The sequence below is a fragment of the Oryctolagus cuniculus genome, chromosome 3 (genome assembly GCF_964237555.1).
Source record: "Oryctolagus cuniculus chromosome 3, mOryCun1.1, whole genome shotgun sequence".
In the NCBI taxonomy this organism is placed as follows: Eukaryota; Metazoa; Chordata; class Mammalia; order Lagomorpha; family Leporidae; genus Oryctolagus; species Oryctolagus cuniculus.
The window spans coordinates 83,433,503-83,451,883 of record NC_091434.1 but is presented as its reverse complement, the minus strand read 5'-3'; the positions used below and the strand labels follow the sequence as shown (position 1 = coordinate 83,451,883).

The 18,381-nt window shown below is 39.5% G+C and overlaps 2 protein-coding genes and 1 long non-coding RNA gene across 34 annotated transcripts in view; 2 read left to right on the top strand and 1 right to left on the bottom strand.

Moving 5' to 3' along the window:
- PKP4 (plakophilin 4) overlaps positions 1-18,381 on the top strand; it is a 255,756-nt gene that overhangs the window by 113,258 nt on the left and 124,117 nt on the right. For 2 of the 32 annotated variants that reach the window (XM_051849502.2, XM_051849501.2), the window contains exon 1: positions 11,750-12,038. The exons of the other annotated variants lie outside the window; for them this stretch is intronic. In XM_051849502.2, the coding sequence (XP_051705462.1) occupies positions 12,030-12,038 (9 nt within the window). In that variant the 5' untranslated portion in view covers positions 11,750-12,029. Of the gene's footprint in view, positions 1-11,749; positions 12,039-18,381 lie in introns of those variants that run through there. 32 annotated transcript variants of the gene reach the window in all.
- Positions 12,045-17,393, top strand: LOC138848994 (uncharacterized). Its single transcript, XR_011387289.1, has 2 exons — positions 12,045-13,362; positions 15,141-17,393. It is a non-coding gene; the product is annotated as an uncharacterized lncRNA (long non-coding RNA).
- On the bottom strand, positions 13,406-15,831 carry LOC108176623 (chromobox protein homolog 3). The gene has a single exon (XM_051845304.2). It carries the CDS (start codon positions 15,029-15,031, stop codon positions 14,480-14,482), a length of 552 nt encoding a protein of 183 aa, XP_051701264.2. The 5' UTR covers positions 15,032-15,831; the 3' UTR covers positions 13,406-14,479.

Below are 18,381 nucleotides of genomic sequence, written 5' to 3'. Positions count from 1 at the left end.
GAATAGAGAAACATGCGAAGAGGAGAAAAAGATTCAGGTGTTGTGGGTGCAGGGAGGGGACTGCTAGTTAAAGTGTAGGAGTTAAGAATAGTTCAGCGCCCTAAACAGCACTCTGACCTCAGAATCAGCCCCTAAGGCATTTGGATCTAGCTGAAAAACCCATGAGAGCATTTCAGGCATGGAAAGCCAAGACATAGTGGCAAAAATGTTCTGCATGAAGGATCTGTGTAAGTGAGAACCCCGTGGAAAGAAGGAGCCATCAAAGAAGGCTGTACTTTTCTCTGAAGGGAGGAGAGAACTTCCACTTTGCATATGGCCTTGTCTAAATACTGACAGAGTTTGTCAAGAGCTTTGGTGGTCACTGACGTCAAAAATAAGAGTGTTAATTGTTAAATCAACAACAGGAGTCACTGTGCACTTACTCCCCATGTAGGACCTCTGTCTTTAATGAGTTGTACTATGAGAAACAACTGTAAAACTTACTCTCAATTTGTACTTTATACCTAGTGTGTGTGGGGGGTTGCAAACTGTTGAAATCTTTACTTAGTGTAGAGTTGGTCTTCTGTATATAAAGTTAATTAAAAATGAACCTTAATGAAGAATGGGATTGGAGAGGGAGTAGGAAGTGAAATGGGAGTGGGGGTGGGAGAGCAGGAATGGGGCGAAGAACCACTATATTCCTAAAAGCTTTACATATGAAATTTGTATTCATTGAATAAAAGCCTTCTTAAAAAAAAAAAGAGTAGTTCAGAAGCTCCTGGAGGAAAAGAATACAAAAGCATCATGGTCTGTGCTTCAGCAGGAGGAATTCAGCCTCCCTTTGGAAACCACAGCTCCTCCTGAGAGAATGGGAGGACTTCGTAAAGAAGCTGGGCAAAGCTACGTTGGTGGTACTTCTGAAAATCCTCAACTAGTATTAGTCGGTTCTCCCCTTCACCTTTTATGGGAAGCCACACAGACCATCATGAATGGAAGGCCTTGTTCCTGCTGTGGATTCGGGTGTCAGTGTGAGCCATAAGAATTTTGAGGTATTTATTGAGAAGCACAAAAGCTGCCTGGTGAACACCTGATCCCTTCATGGTTCCTAACATAGTTCCCAGATCTGCTCTCCTTCCCTAATGGGAGAAGAGAATTGAGATTGCATCCTAGCCTTGCCTGTGGTGGTCCTTTCTGAAGCTCCACTGATGGGTTCAGAATGTTGTGGGTCTCTGGGGCAAACTGTGTTGTCCATTCTTTCCAAGAGAGCCCCCAGTGTTACTTGTTCACATACTGTGTGTAGGGCAGGTAGGCAGGTGTGGTCCCACTGCCAAGGCCTCTTGTGTTCTGGCCTTTGCTTTCATAAGCTCAGACCCTAAACAGGAGCCCTGACATTGTGCAAAGGATTTACACCAAGCACTGGGTGCAGCCATGTCAGCTTCCTGCTTCTAAGAGAGAAGACAGTCAAGATAACAGCTTGGTTTCCTTTCTGTGAACTGGAGGAATGAGTTAGTTGTCAGCACGAAAACTACTGTCCAGGAGAGCCTCCAAAAACAAGGGCAAAGAGTTTTTGTTTTTCACTATTTATATAAAATATATGTAAGGAAAGAATATCTTAATATGGTAATATGATAAGAAATATTTTTTTAAATTTGTTATTTGAATAAGGTGAACAAATTTCCTGTATTTCATATATACAGATTTAAAAGCTTGCACCCATGCTCCCAACCCCTTCCTCCTTCCTTTCTTATTTTTCCTTTGAATATTTACAGTGGCATACTTGATAAGAAATATTGAAAAAACTTCAGGTTACCTTAAAAATTAGTATCTGAGGGGATGGTGTTGCAGTGCCATCTCTAACACCAGCATCCCATATGGGCACTGGTTCAAGTCCTGGAGGCTCCACTTTCAATTCAGTTTCCTGCTAATACACCTGCAAAAGCCATAGAAAATGACTCAAATCCTTAGACCTCTGAAACCACGTAGGAAACCCTTATGAAGTTCCAGGCTCCTGGCTTTGGCCTGGCCCAACCATTGCAGCCATTTGAGGAGTGAACCAGGAGATCGACGATCTTTCTGTCTCTGTGACTCTGCCTTTCTAATAAATAAATGAATCTTTAAAAAAAAAGAGTATTTGAATATTAAAGAACAACTAACACATTTATTCACATCCCTATCCTGTTCATTGACACTGACACTTTTATGTCTTCAGGCTGGCTCTATAAAGAAATCATATGTTTTAATTTTGTAAGGATCATGACAGCTCAATTTTGTATAGATGATTTGTTTTAAAGTTTAATAACTAGGAAGTAGAGCATTGTGATGGTAGCAGGAAGCAAGCACTCTTCATGTCTCAGCCATTTGTCACGAGTGGTTCTTCAACCACTACTTTCTTCCTGTGATTTCATGTATAAGATCAGATCCTCTTAAAATGAGGATGAAAAGAGAGAACAAGAATTGACAAAGCAAGGCCAGTGAGAACTGAATATGATGAGAAGATGAAAGAGGTAAATTACTAACTGAATAGTATAACAACGTATAATGTTAAGAGCTTCATGAGAGTGGAATTCAAGATAGCTATGGTACAAAAATCTTCACATATTTCTATATTTGGGAATGTAAAATGTCTCCAAATTTTGACAGGTGAACCCCTTAGGGGAAAACAGTAACTTTCATACCAAATTTTTTACAAATAGTTTGAGTTTACAGCATCTAACATTTTGTAAACACTAGCTCTTCTTTGATGTGGTTGTTAGGCCCATATAGATGACTAAACTCGAACTTAGAGATATTGAAGAGACGTGTCCAGTGTTTATATGGCTTGTGATTCAAGCTGCTTCTGGAATGCTTTAATCCTGCCATCTTTCTCCTAATATACCTTATATCATATGCCTTTAACGATAAGTTGTTTTTTGTTTTTTTTGTTTTTTTTTTTTTTTGACAGGTAGAGTTATAGACAGTGAGAGAGAGAGACAGAGAGAAAGGTCTTCCTTCCATTGGTTCACTCCCCAAATGGCTGCCATGGCTGGCACTGCACTGATCTGAAGCCAGGAGCCAGGTACTTATTTCTGGTCTCCCATGCCGGTGCAGGGGCCCAAGCACTTGGGCCATCCTCCACTGCCCCTCCAGGCCACAGGAGAGAGCTGAACTGGAAGAGGAGCAACCGGGACTAGAACCTGGCACCCATATGGGATGCCAGCGCCACAGGTGGAGGATCAACCAAGTGAGCCACAGCACCGGCCCCACGATAAGGTTTTAACTATGTTAGGGGTTGTAAACTATGGCTCACAGGCCAGAGCTGGCCATTCTGCCTGTTGTTTTATGGTATGGAAGCAAAAAATATTTTGTATTTTGAAAAATATTCAAAAGCAGGATGAATATATTGTGATACCTGAGAATTAGAGGAAATTCACATTTCAGTAACCATGAATGCAATCTTAGGGGGACACAGCCACTTACTCACTGTCTATGGCTGCTTTTGCACCCCTGGCACACAGGTGAGCAGTGACAGGAGCCTACCTTAACCATCCTTTAAGTCTAAAATAGTTACTATCTGACTTTTTATAGAAAAAGTTTACTCCCTGCTACTCCGTGATATAAGAGCAAAAATCTGTGATTGGAGATTGTGTTTGGGACTCAAAGTCTATTAAAGCTTCCTCCCCCTTGCTCTTTTGGGGATTCCCAACAGCTAGAGAGGCCAGTGGTGGCTTTGTTGAACCAACCAGGAAGTAGTTGCCAAGCCATGTGCACTCATCAGTACCACACAGCTGCTCATGTTCTCTGACTTTCTGGGTAGCTAATTTTATGTGGCATCTTACAATGGGGCTGTTTTAATTTGGCTTTCAACTACATTGAGGAGAAAGTGCATATCAGCTTTAGATCCCTCTGTTCTCTGGCCCCCAGACCAACCTCCCAGGGTACACTCAGCACGTGTGGTGGTTTGCTTGAGGAGTGGGTATGCTGCCTCCCCTTCATGGCCCACCACAGTACATGGCACATACTAGGCACTCAAAGTTGATACAAGTGAGTGAGCACACACTCGAGTCTGTCTTTTAAAGTACAGAAGGAAAGCTGTGATGTGGTTTCATGCTGGCAGGCGAGAGCTTTCAGTACTAAATTTTGTGAAAGTTATTGGTGTCTTCACAGGAAAGAAGCTGGGGCGGGGGGAGTTAAATAGAAGTGTGAATTTCAAGATACATACGATTGCTGAATTGGGCCGAAATTTTATATAGAACTTAGAGTTTTAAAAAAATAGAGAGAAACAAGCACCCAGGTGGGAGACATGGCCTGAATTCCAGGCACTTGGCATCTTCCTGGTTCAGCCTTGGCAGTTGCAGGCATTCTGTGGGTCAGTCAGCAAGTCGGAGATCTCTGTCTCTTCAGATACTTTCTCGGCCTTTCAGATACTTTAAATAAATAAAGGTAGAATATATATATACAAGCATGTATAGATATTTGTGTGCGTAGCCAAGTATCCGTCTACAGACAAATAAACAAGATATGGTATAGATATACAGTGGGTTAAAAAGGAAGGAAATTCTGACATGTTACTGTATGAATGGATCTTAAGGGCATGCTGAATGAAATAAGCCTGTCACAAAAAGATAAGTGTCATATAATTTCACTTACGTAAGGCACCAGGAGTACTCAAATTCAAGAGACAGAAAGTAGATCGGTGGTGTCCGGGGAGTAGGGTGTTAGAACTGGAAGTTTTTGTTTATTGGATATGGAGGTTCAGTATGGGAAGTGTCGCTCCCCCTCTTCGCAGAGGAACGACACTGGACCCTGCGCTGTTCTTTTGTCTGCTCGGCCCTTCCCGGGTTTGCTGCTGGTTCTTCCCGGGTTGGCTGCCGTCCTTCCACCTCCGTGGAAGGGCGGTTCCCCTGCCACTTTCCCCACTTCCGCCGGGGAGCGGCACACCACCGGCCGGCTCTCTCGGGGGCTGCTCAGATGTTATTCGGATGTTCCCCTTAGATGTTCCTGGTGCATGTTGTCTCTCTCCTCCTTTATAGTCCTCTTCCACCAATCCCAACTCTGCTACCCACACGCTGAGTACGCTGCTCTCCTCCAATCAGGAGCAGCTCCTGCAGCTTGTCAAGTTGGTGAGAGGAAGCTGTGTAGAAGCTGTTTACTCCTCTCCCAGCGCCATATTGTGGGAGAGCAGATGCATAGAATAAGTCTTAATTCCAGTAACTTAGTCTAGTCCGAGTTGCTCCCCACAGGAAGATAGGACAGTTTTGCAGAGGGATGGTAGTTATGATTGCACAACATTGTGAAGGCACTCAGTGCCACTCAGCTGTTCATTTTAAAATGCTTAGTATATTATCACTTATGGTGACGTATATTATACCATAATAAACACACACATACGCACACACACGCATCTGAACAGCAGCAGCTCTTCCTTTAAAAAGCATGCCTACTTTGTTCAACCAAAACTGATGTGATAGGAGCTGAGGAACATCTTTCTAATGATGTCAGTTCTTTATTAAATCATCCTGTGGAGTTTCAAGAGAAATAATATACAGGCACAAATGACTCATTATATTTTATTCATAAAAATTAGTAACAGAAATAAATGCCCAAAATAAAGGAAATGTTAAGCAAACTTGTAAAAAAGACGTATAAAATAAAAAGTAAGCCACCCACGAGCATTCAGTTCTTTATTCCAAAAGTTACAGCTTTCACCAAAATTAAATTTATTGAGTATATATCAAGAAAAAAATTTCTGTATACTCCAATCTTTTTTAAAAAAATAAGATTTATTTACTTGACAAGGAGAGCTATGGACAAAGAGGGAGAGACAGAGAGAAGTCTTCCATCCACTGGTTCACTCCCCAGTTGGCAGCAACGGCCAGAGCTGAACTGATCTGGAAGCCAGGAGCTTCCTCCAAGTCTCCCACATGGGTGCAGGGGCCCAAGCACCTGGGCTATCCTCCACTGCTTTCCCAGGCCATCAGCTGAGAGCTGGATTGAAAGTGGAGCAGCTGGGACTGGGACTGGTGTCCATATGGGATGCCAGCACTGCAGGCAGAGGCTTAACCCACTATGCCACAGCGCTAGCCCTCTATAAGTCTTTTTCAAAACAAAACACTGACTTTATTTTCCATCATAATCTTTCCTGGAATTTATTTGATAACAGTCCTTTGTAGCAGCCGTATGGAGTCCTATAGTATATATGTTCATATTTAGTTCCTTATTGGTGAATATTAAAGTGGTTCCAGTTTTATTTGCTTGGTTGGTTTTGAATATTTTTCCAAGTTTATCATAATCTCAGCATTGGAGCACATGGAACAATGGGTAGGGTTTTTTGTTATTGTTTGTCTGGTTTTTAAGGTGTTATTACCTTACATCTCCTGCAGTGTTTCTCTGTACCTTCACCATTAATTTGTACTTTGATAATAAATGTTATTACTGATTGTTGCAATGAACTATTACAGGTAACTGGAATGTTGTTAAGCCAAGTTAAGATACTGTAATGGTTTCACAATAGCAAAAATATCCATTGACCTCTCAATTTATACCATTTTCCAGGAATTGGACTATATCCTAAGCAAGATCTGTCCTAATAGATGTAAATGATGTCTTTGTTTGCTTGGCCCTTTCATTCTTTTCTTCGTTACTAATTTTCTGAATTAGATGTTGGTTAAAGAAATCACGTAATAGTTGTAACAAGTGCAATGATTAAAATGGTACTATAAAAAATGGAAATCATCTACCCCTCTCTTTCTCAGTACTGCCCTCCTGAGGCAGTCACGCTTGTTGATCGGCAGTGTCTCCTGTGGCAGTTGTCCCCATGCTCAAATAAACCCTATATACTTATCTTTTCCCTTATAATTAAGAAAGTCTCTGCAATCTTAAGGTTATAAAAATATTCTCTTAGATCATATTTTATAGAATTGTGTTTGGTTTTCTTCATCTATTATTGAACTTATATGTGTGTCTGTGGTTTGAGGTAGTAATTTCGTTTTGTTCTAATTATACCGACAGTTCTTCTCCATTGAATAAAATTCCACCTTTGTTATTAGTAAGTTCCCATGTATACTTGCATCTGGGTCTTTAGTCCTTATTAAATTGCAGGACTTTATTTGATTTAGGAAGAAAGTATTGAAGTAATAAAGTCAAGAGCAGTTCTAAATATAACCTTCAGGAACAGAATATGAGAGCCCCTTTCTTTTTCAGTCTCATACAGTGGAAAGAGCAAGAGTTGAGAATTCCGGTCTCACTAGCTAATTGTGTGACTTGGTGCATGTTATTAATTTGCCCCTAACACCTTAAGATTGTTAACTCAAAATTGGCCTGTGTTGTTTTTAAGGATTGGAAAAAATAGATGTAGACTTCCTGAAGCACAATTGATGTTCATTTGGTGTTTTTAGTAAACAAGAGTAAGACACTGATGTTAAATCATAAGGTTCTAAGAGAATAGATGTCTTAATAAGTGAGTATGTATTGTGTGCAAGAGAAGAAAATCACAATTTAAAGATTCCTTGAAATAAGCACATTGGTATAAAAATAAAAATACATATAGTCAAATCTAACACTTCTTTTCCCATGAACTTTAACATTTCAATTTTTTCTTTTCAATTGAAAGCCATATAGACCTAACAAAAGTAAAAAACAGCATTACTACACTTGTCAACTTTTTTTAGGTAAAAAGGGACTGTTCAGCTATGCAATAAAGATAATAAAGGTTAAATTAAGATAGTTTTTCTATATGGGCTGACCAGTTGATGGAGGCTGTCTGTAAGAGAAGCAATTGGGAGAATCAGAGAAATACAGAGGGGCGCTGAATTTGGAAATATCAAGGCTAGAATGTTTGTGGGACTGAGCACTAGATTAGGCATTATTCCAAATGCGGGTGCCTTGAGGTTGGACTCAACCGTTAGTTACAATGGCCCAGCTTTCCGCTAGGGCTTTAATGGTCCTCCTGTGTTAGATGCAGCTTATGGCTGGCTGTCAATCACACAGTAAACTTAGATTAAATTCTAAGAAGCCAAAAGTAATTTCTGGAAGTTTAGTAAGCAACAATGATGTCAGTGAAACCATCTATATAAAATGAAAAAGAATTAAAAATGAAGAAGACAAAAAATTGACACTTCTACCCCCCTTGAGCCAGGTAACAAGCCTTAGTCACAAGGAATGGTTTACTTAGCTTGGACATAACTAAATGTACATTCTAATTTCGATAACCTCACCCTGTTCTCCTCCCCTCATTTAGCCTTGAAATATCTTCAAAGCAGAAAGAACAGTTATAAAAGTAAACTTATTATAATCCCAAGGAAAAAAACCTACCTACACTAGATGGTATTTGTTTTCTTTCCCATTACATTTCATTAAGTTACTAACCAAACCTTAAATTAATCATTTTTTAAGATTAGCCTCCTATTCCCTACTGCTATTTATTAGATTTACTGAAGAAAGATTAAATTTAGTCTTGTTTCTTTGATCATTTTTATATTTTTTGCTGTGTTTGCAGTAACTAATCTGCATTCAAGAAGTGGGAAATTGATCATTTATTCTTCATTTTCTATTTCAACAAACTGATTTATGTGCATTATTATCATATACTGTGCAGTCAATTAACCCCCAAATAAGCTCTAATATTAGATGATATGCATCATGCATCTTAATAATCTTAAAATATGTATGTATTAAAAACCTAGATAAATTATTAACGTCATTATTTTTCACAATTTCTTAATGAGATTTAAAGTAATAACTAATCAAATATTCAAGACATTACATTTTAAAGAAGTCTCACATTTTTGACATTGATTCTAACTGCTTTTTGGAAAATGATAGCAACAGTTATTGACAGCTAGAGCTGACACTGACTCCAGTATTTATTTTCCTTGTTGTATCTCTTTTCCATAATGTTGATTTGAATACTAGGTCCCTCACTACCATGAAGGGAAGAAGACTTAGTGAGGGGTTATAATAATAGTCTAAAGTTAATGTGAGCAGATGTTTGGCATAGTGGCTAAGGTACTTCCAATGAATATCTGAGTGTCTCGGTTTCAGGCCCAGATATGCTCCAGTTCCAGTGTCTTGATAATGAGCAGACTAGGAGACAGACAGTAGGTGATGATTCAAGTACTTGGGTCCCTGCTACCCATGTGGGAGACTTGGATTGAATTCCAGGCTTCTGATTTTGCCCTGGCCCAGCCGCAACTGTTCTGGGCATTTGGAGAATGAATCAGCAGAAGAGAGCTCTCTCTCTACCCTCCGCTCCCCACACCACGTGCATCCTTCTAATAAAGAATAAATAAAAGTCAACTCTTTAAATTAGGCTAGTGGTGGTAGAAACTGCAAGGAATGGAATGAATTAAACCAGAATTAAAGAAGTGGAGTGGCAGGATTTGGGAAACCATTTAATATGTGAGGGACGAGGAAAAAGAGAAAATAATGAAAAGACAAAAACACTTGTAGTTTGATCCTGAATGTCGCAAGCATAGTAACTTTTTGTTATGTAGGTAATTTCGGGGGACCCCTGTTGGAGTTTTTTGATATAGTTCCCCTTTGGTAATTATTTTGTATTTTACATTTGGGTTTCTAGGAGATGTTTTTAAACCTCTCCCTATTAGGTTTTGTGAAGAAAGAAGCAGATGTCTGAGTTTAGGTCATAATAAACGATGAATTTTAATCTCTCTAGTCTGGTGGAAGCGATGAACAATTTCTTGCATTATTCTGGCCCTCGTCAGGGCGGAGGTCATGCCAAGATGCAAGTGTTGTGGTCCACCCTTAATTATTAGGTTTTTAATCCCTTGACCTACAGGCACCATCACTGGAGTGATTGCTTCTTGAGAATATATCATTAACACCCCAGTATTTCTACATAGTAGCCTTATGGGCTGGTCGATGTTATTTCATTTAATCTGGGCATTGAAAGATGCTAAATCTAACATTGGGAAAGTTTGCTGTCAAGCTTCTGATATCCAGTCAAAAATTGACTGTTCATCATATAATTGTCCATTATTTGACAAAGTTTGTTGTGTACTACCGGATTTTCTACTGTTCTGGCTAGAATATTCATTTCTTGTCCATTTACTATAATGCCATTTATTCCTTCAGTTCAGAGACTGTATAAGAACTTGACATCTCGAGTCTCTTTTTGGGCAAAGTCTTGCCTATATTCTTGAAGTTCAGCTCGTGTAAACTCTCTGGTTTCTGTACTGACTTTGGGATCCCTTGTTCTTTGAGTCCTAATTTCTTAGTAGTTATTGGTAAACTGGACTTCAGTTCTTTATTTTTTAAGAATAGGTTATTATTTAAGAATGGATTCATTCGGGTCTTTTCTAATACCTGTCTGGCTAATTCCTTTCCCTTAGATCGATGTCAGTCAATATTTGTAATGGATTTTTATAATATCCAGGGACTTTACAAGGCGGGGCCCTTGTCAGGATTGGTTCCACTACTTCCAGGGAGGGTAAATTAATTGTAACATCAGTTCCCTTTTTACTCTTAGGAAATTTTTCTTGAGTAACTAATTCTACCTTGCACCAAGGATTATTAACTGTTAATTCATTTTTCTTTTTTCTTCCAATTTTTTATTTTCTCCCAGATCTTACAAATTTTGTCTTATATTTATGAATAATATGGTAATTTGTACTTGTAAATACCTATACTCAAAGTACAAAATACCCATATCACTTGATTATACCAACATAAATAAATATATATTTATATGTTTATGCTAATTGAGGCTTTTAACCAAGGTTAATTATGCTATACAAGTGGCTATATCGATTAACACCTTAACCCACTTTTTACCCAAATACCATGTAACCTTCCCACACTTATCTTTAATGTTTATTAGGTGGTGGAATTCCCGTTCTGCATAGTTATATAACCGTTTGGACAGCCAGTCGCGCATTTAAAACTTAGTTCTCACGAGATCTCAGCATCAAAGGCCCATTTTGCTCCTACCAGATCCGTTCTTACCACAGCCTTGGCCACCTAGCCTTAGCCGCAGGTGCCTTTTGGAGGTTGCTAATGTGGGTTTCCTTCATCAAGGCCCCAGTTTAGGTGGGTATTGGTGAGCCCCTACCAGAGCCGGACGTAGCACAGCCTCAGCCACTTAGCTTTAGCCGCGGTTTTCTCTTGGAGGTGACTCTTGCCAGATGCTCACGCCGAGCCTAAAATCGCCCGGAAGAGATTTTGTGCATTGATACTAATACCTTGCCGACTACGCCAACTGTTAACGAACGTAGTAATGGCATGGAGGCCGTGTTGATCTCAATAAGGCATTTTTATTATGCAGTAGGAAAGTCGCAGGTTTTAATTTGTATAATACAATACAGTGGATAAACCAACCGCCCAAGGTACCTCCGATGCTCCGCTCAGCCACAGAGGGCGGAGTTATAGGGCGTCCGCAGGGGTGGTGCCTCTGAGCCAGAAAGCACAGGTCTTCAGGGGCGATCCAGTCTCAGCCTCTGGCTGGTTGTTGGGCTTCGAGCAGGAGGAATCTCAGCTCTGGGCCAGCAGAGCCTCCACGCCCGGGGAGCGCGGGGCAGGCTGGGAGAACTCTCACAGGAAGATCTGAAAGCGGTGGGTCAACCAGTAACTTCCGCCCAACCGCACTCAATAATCTGTCCAGAGTCCCCACTGGCCTCAGTCTGTGGTTTTATATATTTTTGGACCATCAGTGTAGGGTTGATAAGGATCCAAGGAGCGTGTGCTCAGGCCGTGGATGGTTCTTATCAAGCCCATGCAGATCTCCTGCAGTCAGCTTGGCTCTTGCTTATTTTTGTTACTGTTATGGTGAAGTTGTTTAATTCTCTGCTCCTTACACTGAATCAAACACTTGCAGTTTGTTCCTGAATGAAAGAAGACTGATAGTTCCATAGAAAATGGTTCTCAGACTCACATGTGTGTGAGAATCTCCTGGAAGATTTGTTTAAACACAGGTAGCTAGACTTCTCTCCTTCTGATGCTGAGAATGTCCATCTGGTGCTAACACTGCTGGTTCAGGGACTGCTGTCAGAACTACACAGTGCAGAAATGGAAAACACAGGAGGTGGAGGGTGTGCCAAGATGGAGGCTGGGACTCATCCATGGTTCAGGTAGGAATACTTAGCACACCATTGAAAACTTAAGAGACCATGAATTTGGCCATCACCAGTGTACATGGACCCCTGTGGTGATCAGAGATAACCAAGTAAAAAACTGAAATGCCAATGGCCAAGTCCTGTTGAATTACTGTTGAATAGACAGTCCTTTAAGTAGCCATTGTTGGTGCAAACTTTGCCTGTTTACCTTGAAGTTCTCATCTCATGAAGGCTGTAGGCAAAAAGCCTCCCTTGTGGATGTTAATGTAAACTAAAGTTTCTCCTCCTGCATTTTGATTTCCCCTCATAAGAAATTTGGTAATAAAGTTGCAGAAAAGAGCCCAAGCTTTAGAATATAAATTTAAAATACCTGAAAACATTGCTGTCTCGTATCTGCTTCATTAACCTTGAAGGAAAGATATCAGCTAGAACTTGGTATATTGCTATGTGGCTTGGTAGTAGGATAAACAGTGAAGATTTTAATATTGTTTATCTTCTATGAGAATATTAGCTAGTGTAATAAGGTATTAGATTGGTAGTTGTGGTTTTCTTTTATCTGAAGAGCTAAATGTAAGAAGTCATGGGCATGGCCTAGAGCAACTAAACAAACAGGGATGCCATATTAATGTGCATCTCCCATGTCTTCAGGATGGAGCAGTATCAGTAGTGTTCATTTGAAAAGAAGTGGTTTTAGTCTCCTGCACTTTGAAAATATTTTTATCTGGTCAAAAATAATTAAAATTTCACTTTCTAGCTTATAAAGAAATATGTTCAAGGTAGAATACAATATAGTTCTCTTTAGTTGAGCCATCCCTAAATATGATAAATGAGATTTATTTTTCAGTATTATCTAAGTTATGGTTTAAAATAATATTGTTTCTTGAGGTGGTAACAGTTGTTGCTTTAAAAAAGGTGCTTATTAAAAAAATTCAAAGTGCTGAGTCAAACAAAAGTTAATTGGTTTCCTACTGCTAGACTTCTCAGAATTATTAGTGCTGATATGTTAGGGGCACTGTGACGCTCCAGGATTTGGAATCTTCTGCCTAGCATTTCCCAAACCTATTTGATCTGGATATTCTTCCTTTAAGGCACTATGTATTAGTATCCTGTGGACTGCTGATGACCTCAGTTTGAAAAAGGCAATGTTAGTTACTCAAATTTTTTTGATTGTTAATTTCATTTAACAAAATGGCTAGCCAGTAAAAGGGAGTAGACATCAAATGCCTAGCATTTCCATAATTAATTATTTGATTTAGGGTTCAAAGAGACATAGTGGTTTGTCATTATCAAGTAAACTGTGATAGATGGTTAGGACATGTGATTATCTGTGTAGTATCAGGTGGTAATCTTTTTTTTTTTTTTTTTAAAGGAATATAAAACTATTTATTGACCACTGTTCACCAGTATTTACAATAAAGTAAACAATATACAGTTGGATAACATTCTGATTACTACAAAGTTATTTTTCCTGGCATCTGCTGAACCAGTAACCCAAACACCGCGAAGATTGAGCCTACATGTAAGGAATGAGACGGGACAAAGACAAAACATGCAGGTCAATAATTTAGATTACAACCACTTGTTTACCCACTTATGCCAGCAGGTCCTAAAATGCCAATGTCTAACAATCTGATCAGGTTTTCAGGAGCTAAGTCTTAGTCATTCCATGAATCATGGCCTTTTAGTAGATACAGCATAGGGATTTTGGCGTTTGTAAAGTAATGGCTCGCTAGAACAAATATTCAAATGTCCATTTACCTTGCTTATTTAGTTTATTACAGCACACCAGGATGTCTATTTTCTGATCTCGGGAGGGATGACTACTAGTACCAATAAAGTTTTTATAAGCCATTGCATTTATGACTATAGATTTAGATACAGGTTCTGATATGGCTTCTTTTAAATTATCTAATTTAACTTGTCCAAATGACTTACAAACTATTTAATTTAAAAGGTTATGGCTTCATGAAAATCTTCAGTTTAACTTGAAGGGACTTATTTCTTAGGTTGCTCAGAATGATGGAACCTCAGAAACATGGGTCTTCCCATGGTTTTTCTTTTGGTAAAATTTAAAAACAAAAACAAAAAAAGAAAACCATTTATAAAAGTATACACATACAACAACCCAGAATGGTCCTTTAGTATCAGTTAAAATCAAGTTCTGATTGAAGAACTGACTATGACAACTTTCCCCAATATTCAGAAAAGCAAACGTTCTTTTCTGATAAAGGAAGCAACTACAGAAAGCTTTTATCTGTTAGAAGTAACCAGTGCTATCGATGCAAAAAATAAAAATAAAAAAATTCACAACAACTCCCCCAATACTACTTTCAAAACCAATGTATCAAACTTGATTTTCATTAGAATGTAGTTATTTCTTCACACTAGTAAATCGAAAACCAAGACCCAGATTTTATATATATATATAAATATATATAAAAAAACAATGCAAACAATTACTGAGCTTCATCTTCTGGACAAGAATGCCAAGTTAATCTCTCTTCATAAAAAGCAATCACAATCTGAGGACATTTCATATTTGCCTCTTTTGCCAGCACCAAGTCAGCCTCATCTGAATCTTTCCATTTCATGAGAAACATCAATTCTCCACTGCTGTCTGTGGCACCAATTATTCGTTCAGGATCAAGACCTCTGGCAAAGCCTCTTGGTTTGTCAGCAGCATCTCTCTTCTTCTTTGATTTGCTATCATCAGATTCACTGTCAGATAAAGATTTTCTTTTTGTACCATCTTTTTCTTTACCAGCTTTTTGAGAATTAAGAAATGCTTCAATTAACTCTGGACAATCTAAATTTTCTTCAGGTTCCCAAGTATTGTCAGCATCTGTAAATCCCTTCCACTTCAGGAAATACTCCACCTTCCCATTCACTACACGTCGGTCCAATACTTTCTCCACCACAAATTCTTCAGGCTCTGCCTCTTCGACCTTTTTACTCTTTCCATTCTGTTTCTTTCCCATTTTTTGCAATGTAGTTTTATTGGAGGCCATTTTTTATTGCAGACTTGAAGAGCTATTATTCACCGCTCCGAGCTGCTCCGGGTCGCGGGGCTGCAGCGTCTCCGGCCCTGCGCGCCTCAAGCTCCAGCCACATCCTCAGGTGGTAATCTTGAAGCTGAGAAGTTCAAGGACTTTGTGAATATGGCTTCGTTGGTTTTAGCTACAGCTTAGACTAGAAAATGATATTTAAGATGTTTTTGAGGATTCTTAGCAGCTCTGAAATACTCATTTTTTAAATAGCCTCTTAGAGGCCCACATTATGGCACAACGGGTAAAGCTGCCGCCTGCAACACCAGCATCGCATATGGGTGCTGGTTCCAGTCCCAGGTGTTCCACTTCCAATCCAGCTCCCTGCTAATGGCCTGGGAAAGTAGCAGAAGACCTGGAGGAAGCTCCTGGATCCTGACTTTGGCCTGGCCCAGTGCTGGCCGTTGCAGCCATCTGGGAAGTAAACCAGCAGATAGAAGATCTCTCTCTCTCTCTCTCTCTCTCTCTCTCTCTCTGTGTGTGTGTGTGTGTGTGTGTCCCTCCCTCCCTCCCCCTTCCCTCTCCCTCTCCCTCTCCCTCTATCTCTCCCTCCCTCCCCCCTCCCTCTCCCTCTCTCCTCCCTCTTTCTCTTTCTTTCTCCTCTCGTTCTTTCCTTCTTTCTCTGTAACTCTTTCAAATAAATAAATAAATATTTTTAAAAAATAATTCCTCAAGACCCTAAAGATATTACCTAGACCATAATTTACTCTTCTTTTGAATGTGAAAATGATGGTAAGAAATGCCTTTGGATGTCATAGGAACAGGACATATCCTGTCTAGTCCTCTGCACCTTAAAAATCTAATGAATTGTTTAGTAATAATCTTTTAGTGATAAAAACAAAATCTCTGAGTATTCTAAGAAAAGTAATTATTTTGGGAAAAGTTTTCATCAACAAGCATTAAATAAAATGCTTTGTTACTTTACTGGAAGGACCATACTGGCTTTCTTCTTTTCACATAACAGTACTCTATTTTACACTGAGATTTATAGGCTGGAAAAGCTGTATATTGACACTCGATGTGTTGGACATGTCCTGCTAATTTAAAATAATTTAAAATGATGTTTGATACACAGATGAATATTTTAAAAATTATGCCACTAAAATAATTTTAATTCATATTAGGAAAAAGCATAAAAGCAATGGAAGTCAGGCTTTCAGTGAATTAAGTCATAGAATGATACTCTATAAAGGAATCAGTTTAAAGGAAAATATACATAGACATGAAATATGGGTAGAGTATAGAGATTGAATAGTACTGAGATCAAAAAGATATGTTTGCAAATGAGAAAGTTTTTGTATTGAACTAAGAAGAAACCAGAGAGAGAGAAACACACACACCGATCCTGAAGGAAGCAGTTGAACATGGAGAGCCTAGACTTGGACAAGAAGGGGATGCTGCCTGCACTGGCCCTGGAAGAAAAACTGAGGATTAGTGTGAATGGTAACAAAGCTGAAGGTGTCATTGCTGATGGCCTACTTCGTGATTTTCATCCTCGCAGATGAAGGAAATATTACAGTGACTCCTGAATGAATGAATCAGACTAACCTGGAGTAAATACACGGTGGTGATACAAATAGATGGCTGGAGCCTTACAATGCAATGATTTGCTCGTGTCTTCACTGATCAGGAAAATACAAGAGCGTGACTTCCTAATATCAGGAATGCAACATCGTATAGGATTACAGACCCTACTGACAATGAGGCAGTTCTAAAGCATGCACTGACCATGGAGAATATTAGAAGCAGCTCTATTCTGATAAGTAGAGGTCTGGAGGAGCCAGGAGAACACCACGGCACCTCACAGAGGTGTGGAAGAATGAGAAGTGTGCGCCAGAGAGGAGTGTAGGACAAAGCAGGATTTTCAAAAACTACACTTCAGTTAGATCCCAGAGGTGGCGAGTATTCTTAGTAACCCAGAGGTGGAGGGTATTCTGAGTTAGAGTTTCTTCTAGAGAGCTTGTAAACTGGAATGTGTCTTCCATAGGACACAATTGGAAAGGAGCAGGAGGTCTGTCGCTGTGGCCATCAGTGAGGATGTAATGTGTACAGGAGAGGCAAGAGGGTGATGTCTGCCCTGTTTACAGTGCCAGCACCAGTCTATGAGGTGGAGAGCAGGAGTGGGGCTCTTCCTGCTTCTCAGAGGACTAACGAGTAGAGGCCCTGATACTACACATTACCTGCAGCTCTATAAGGAAGGAAGACGAGAATAGCCATGTGACTAAAGGAGCATTTCTACTTGAAGAAACACTGAATTCCCCAATTTAAGGGCTTCCTTATGACTGAGGAATGTAGGAGTGTAGGTAAAGGTAAACCTCAACAGAAAGGCAAAACAAAGTGGGGGAGACAGGGCTGTCACTTCAAATAGGCAAAGCAGGTGGATATGAAAAAGAACCAACTAGAAACCTCAGAGATGGCAGATACTGTCTTTGAAAAATAAGTACAGCAGGTTAGATAAACCCTACACAGACGCAAGGAGAAATAATGACTTGAAGGTGATACTGAGCAATTCCCTCTGAATACAGCCCAAAGAAATTGGGTTGAAAATATGAAAACGTATACTGTAGGTTTAGTGTTTTTACCAACCATTTTAAGCAAACTTTTTGTCAATTAGTAGAGATAGTGAATAAATGAAATGAAAAATACTGAATCCAAATCCTTTCTTAAAAGCAAGACTAAGAAAGAAAGAATCATAGAAACCAAAACTGAAGTGATGAGAATGGTAAACTAAGTAAGCAACGTTTACCTGGCTTTCACCCTGCAGGATCGGACAAACCACGTGATCTCAGCTATGGGCTTCATGCATTTGAGGACACTGCCCAAAGTGGAGAGTCTAATGAGATCCCTTACCCAAAGCTAAAACTTTACAAAGCTACAATATCAATGTAAGGGTGATGAGACGTATGTCCTATGGAATAGGATAAATCAGGGTACAGGTAGTAGTAAAAGTTTCCCCACTGAGGGTGCCTGAGACCCAGAAGATTAAATACTCTAAGTGACCCATAAGCATAGGAAAAGATACTGGTTATCAGAGAAATACAAAATAGAACATGACTTCAAAAATAAAGGAATTTAAGCCCCAGATGTGAACTGTTATCAGGAGTAATATGGAGAAGACACTGAAATCTTAAACACTGTTGGCTAAAATACTGTAAAACTATAGCCATGCACTCTATAGTGACATTTTGGTCAAGGATAGAGTGTGTGTATGGACATGGTCCCATGAAATTATACATGAGCTAGCAACATGTTAGTTTATGTAAGTACATTCTGTGATGTCGGCACAATGGTGAAGTCACCTAGTGAATGGATTT

What these genes read in the sequence shown, in the direction of transcription:
- LOC108176623 (XM_051845304.2), bottom strand. Translation starts at nt 15,031, where the DNA reads ATGGCCTCCAATAAAACTACATTGCAAAAAATGGGAAAGAAACAGAAT.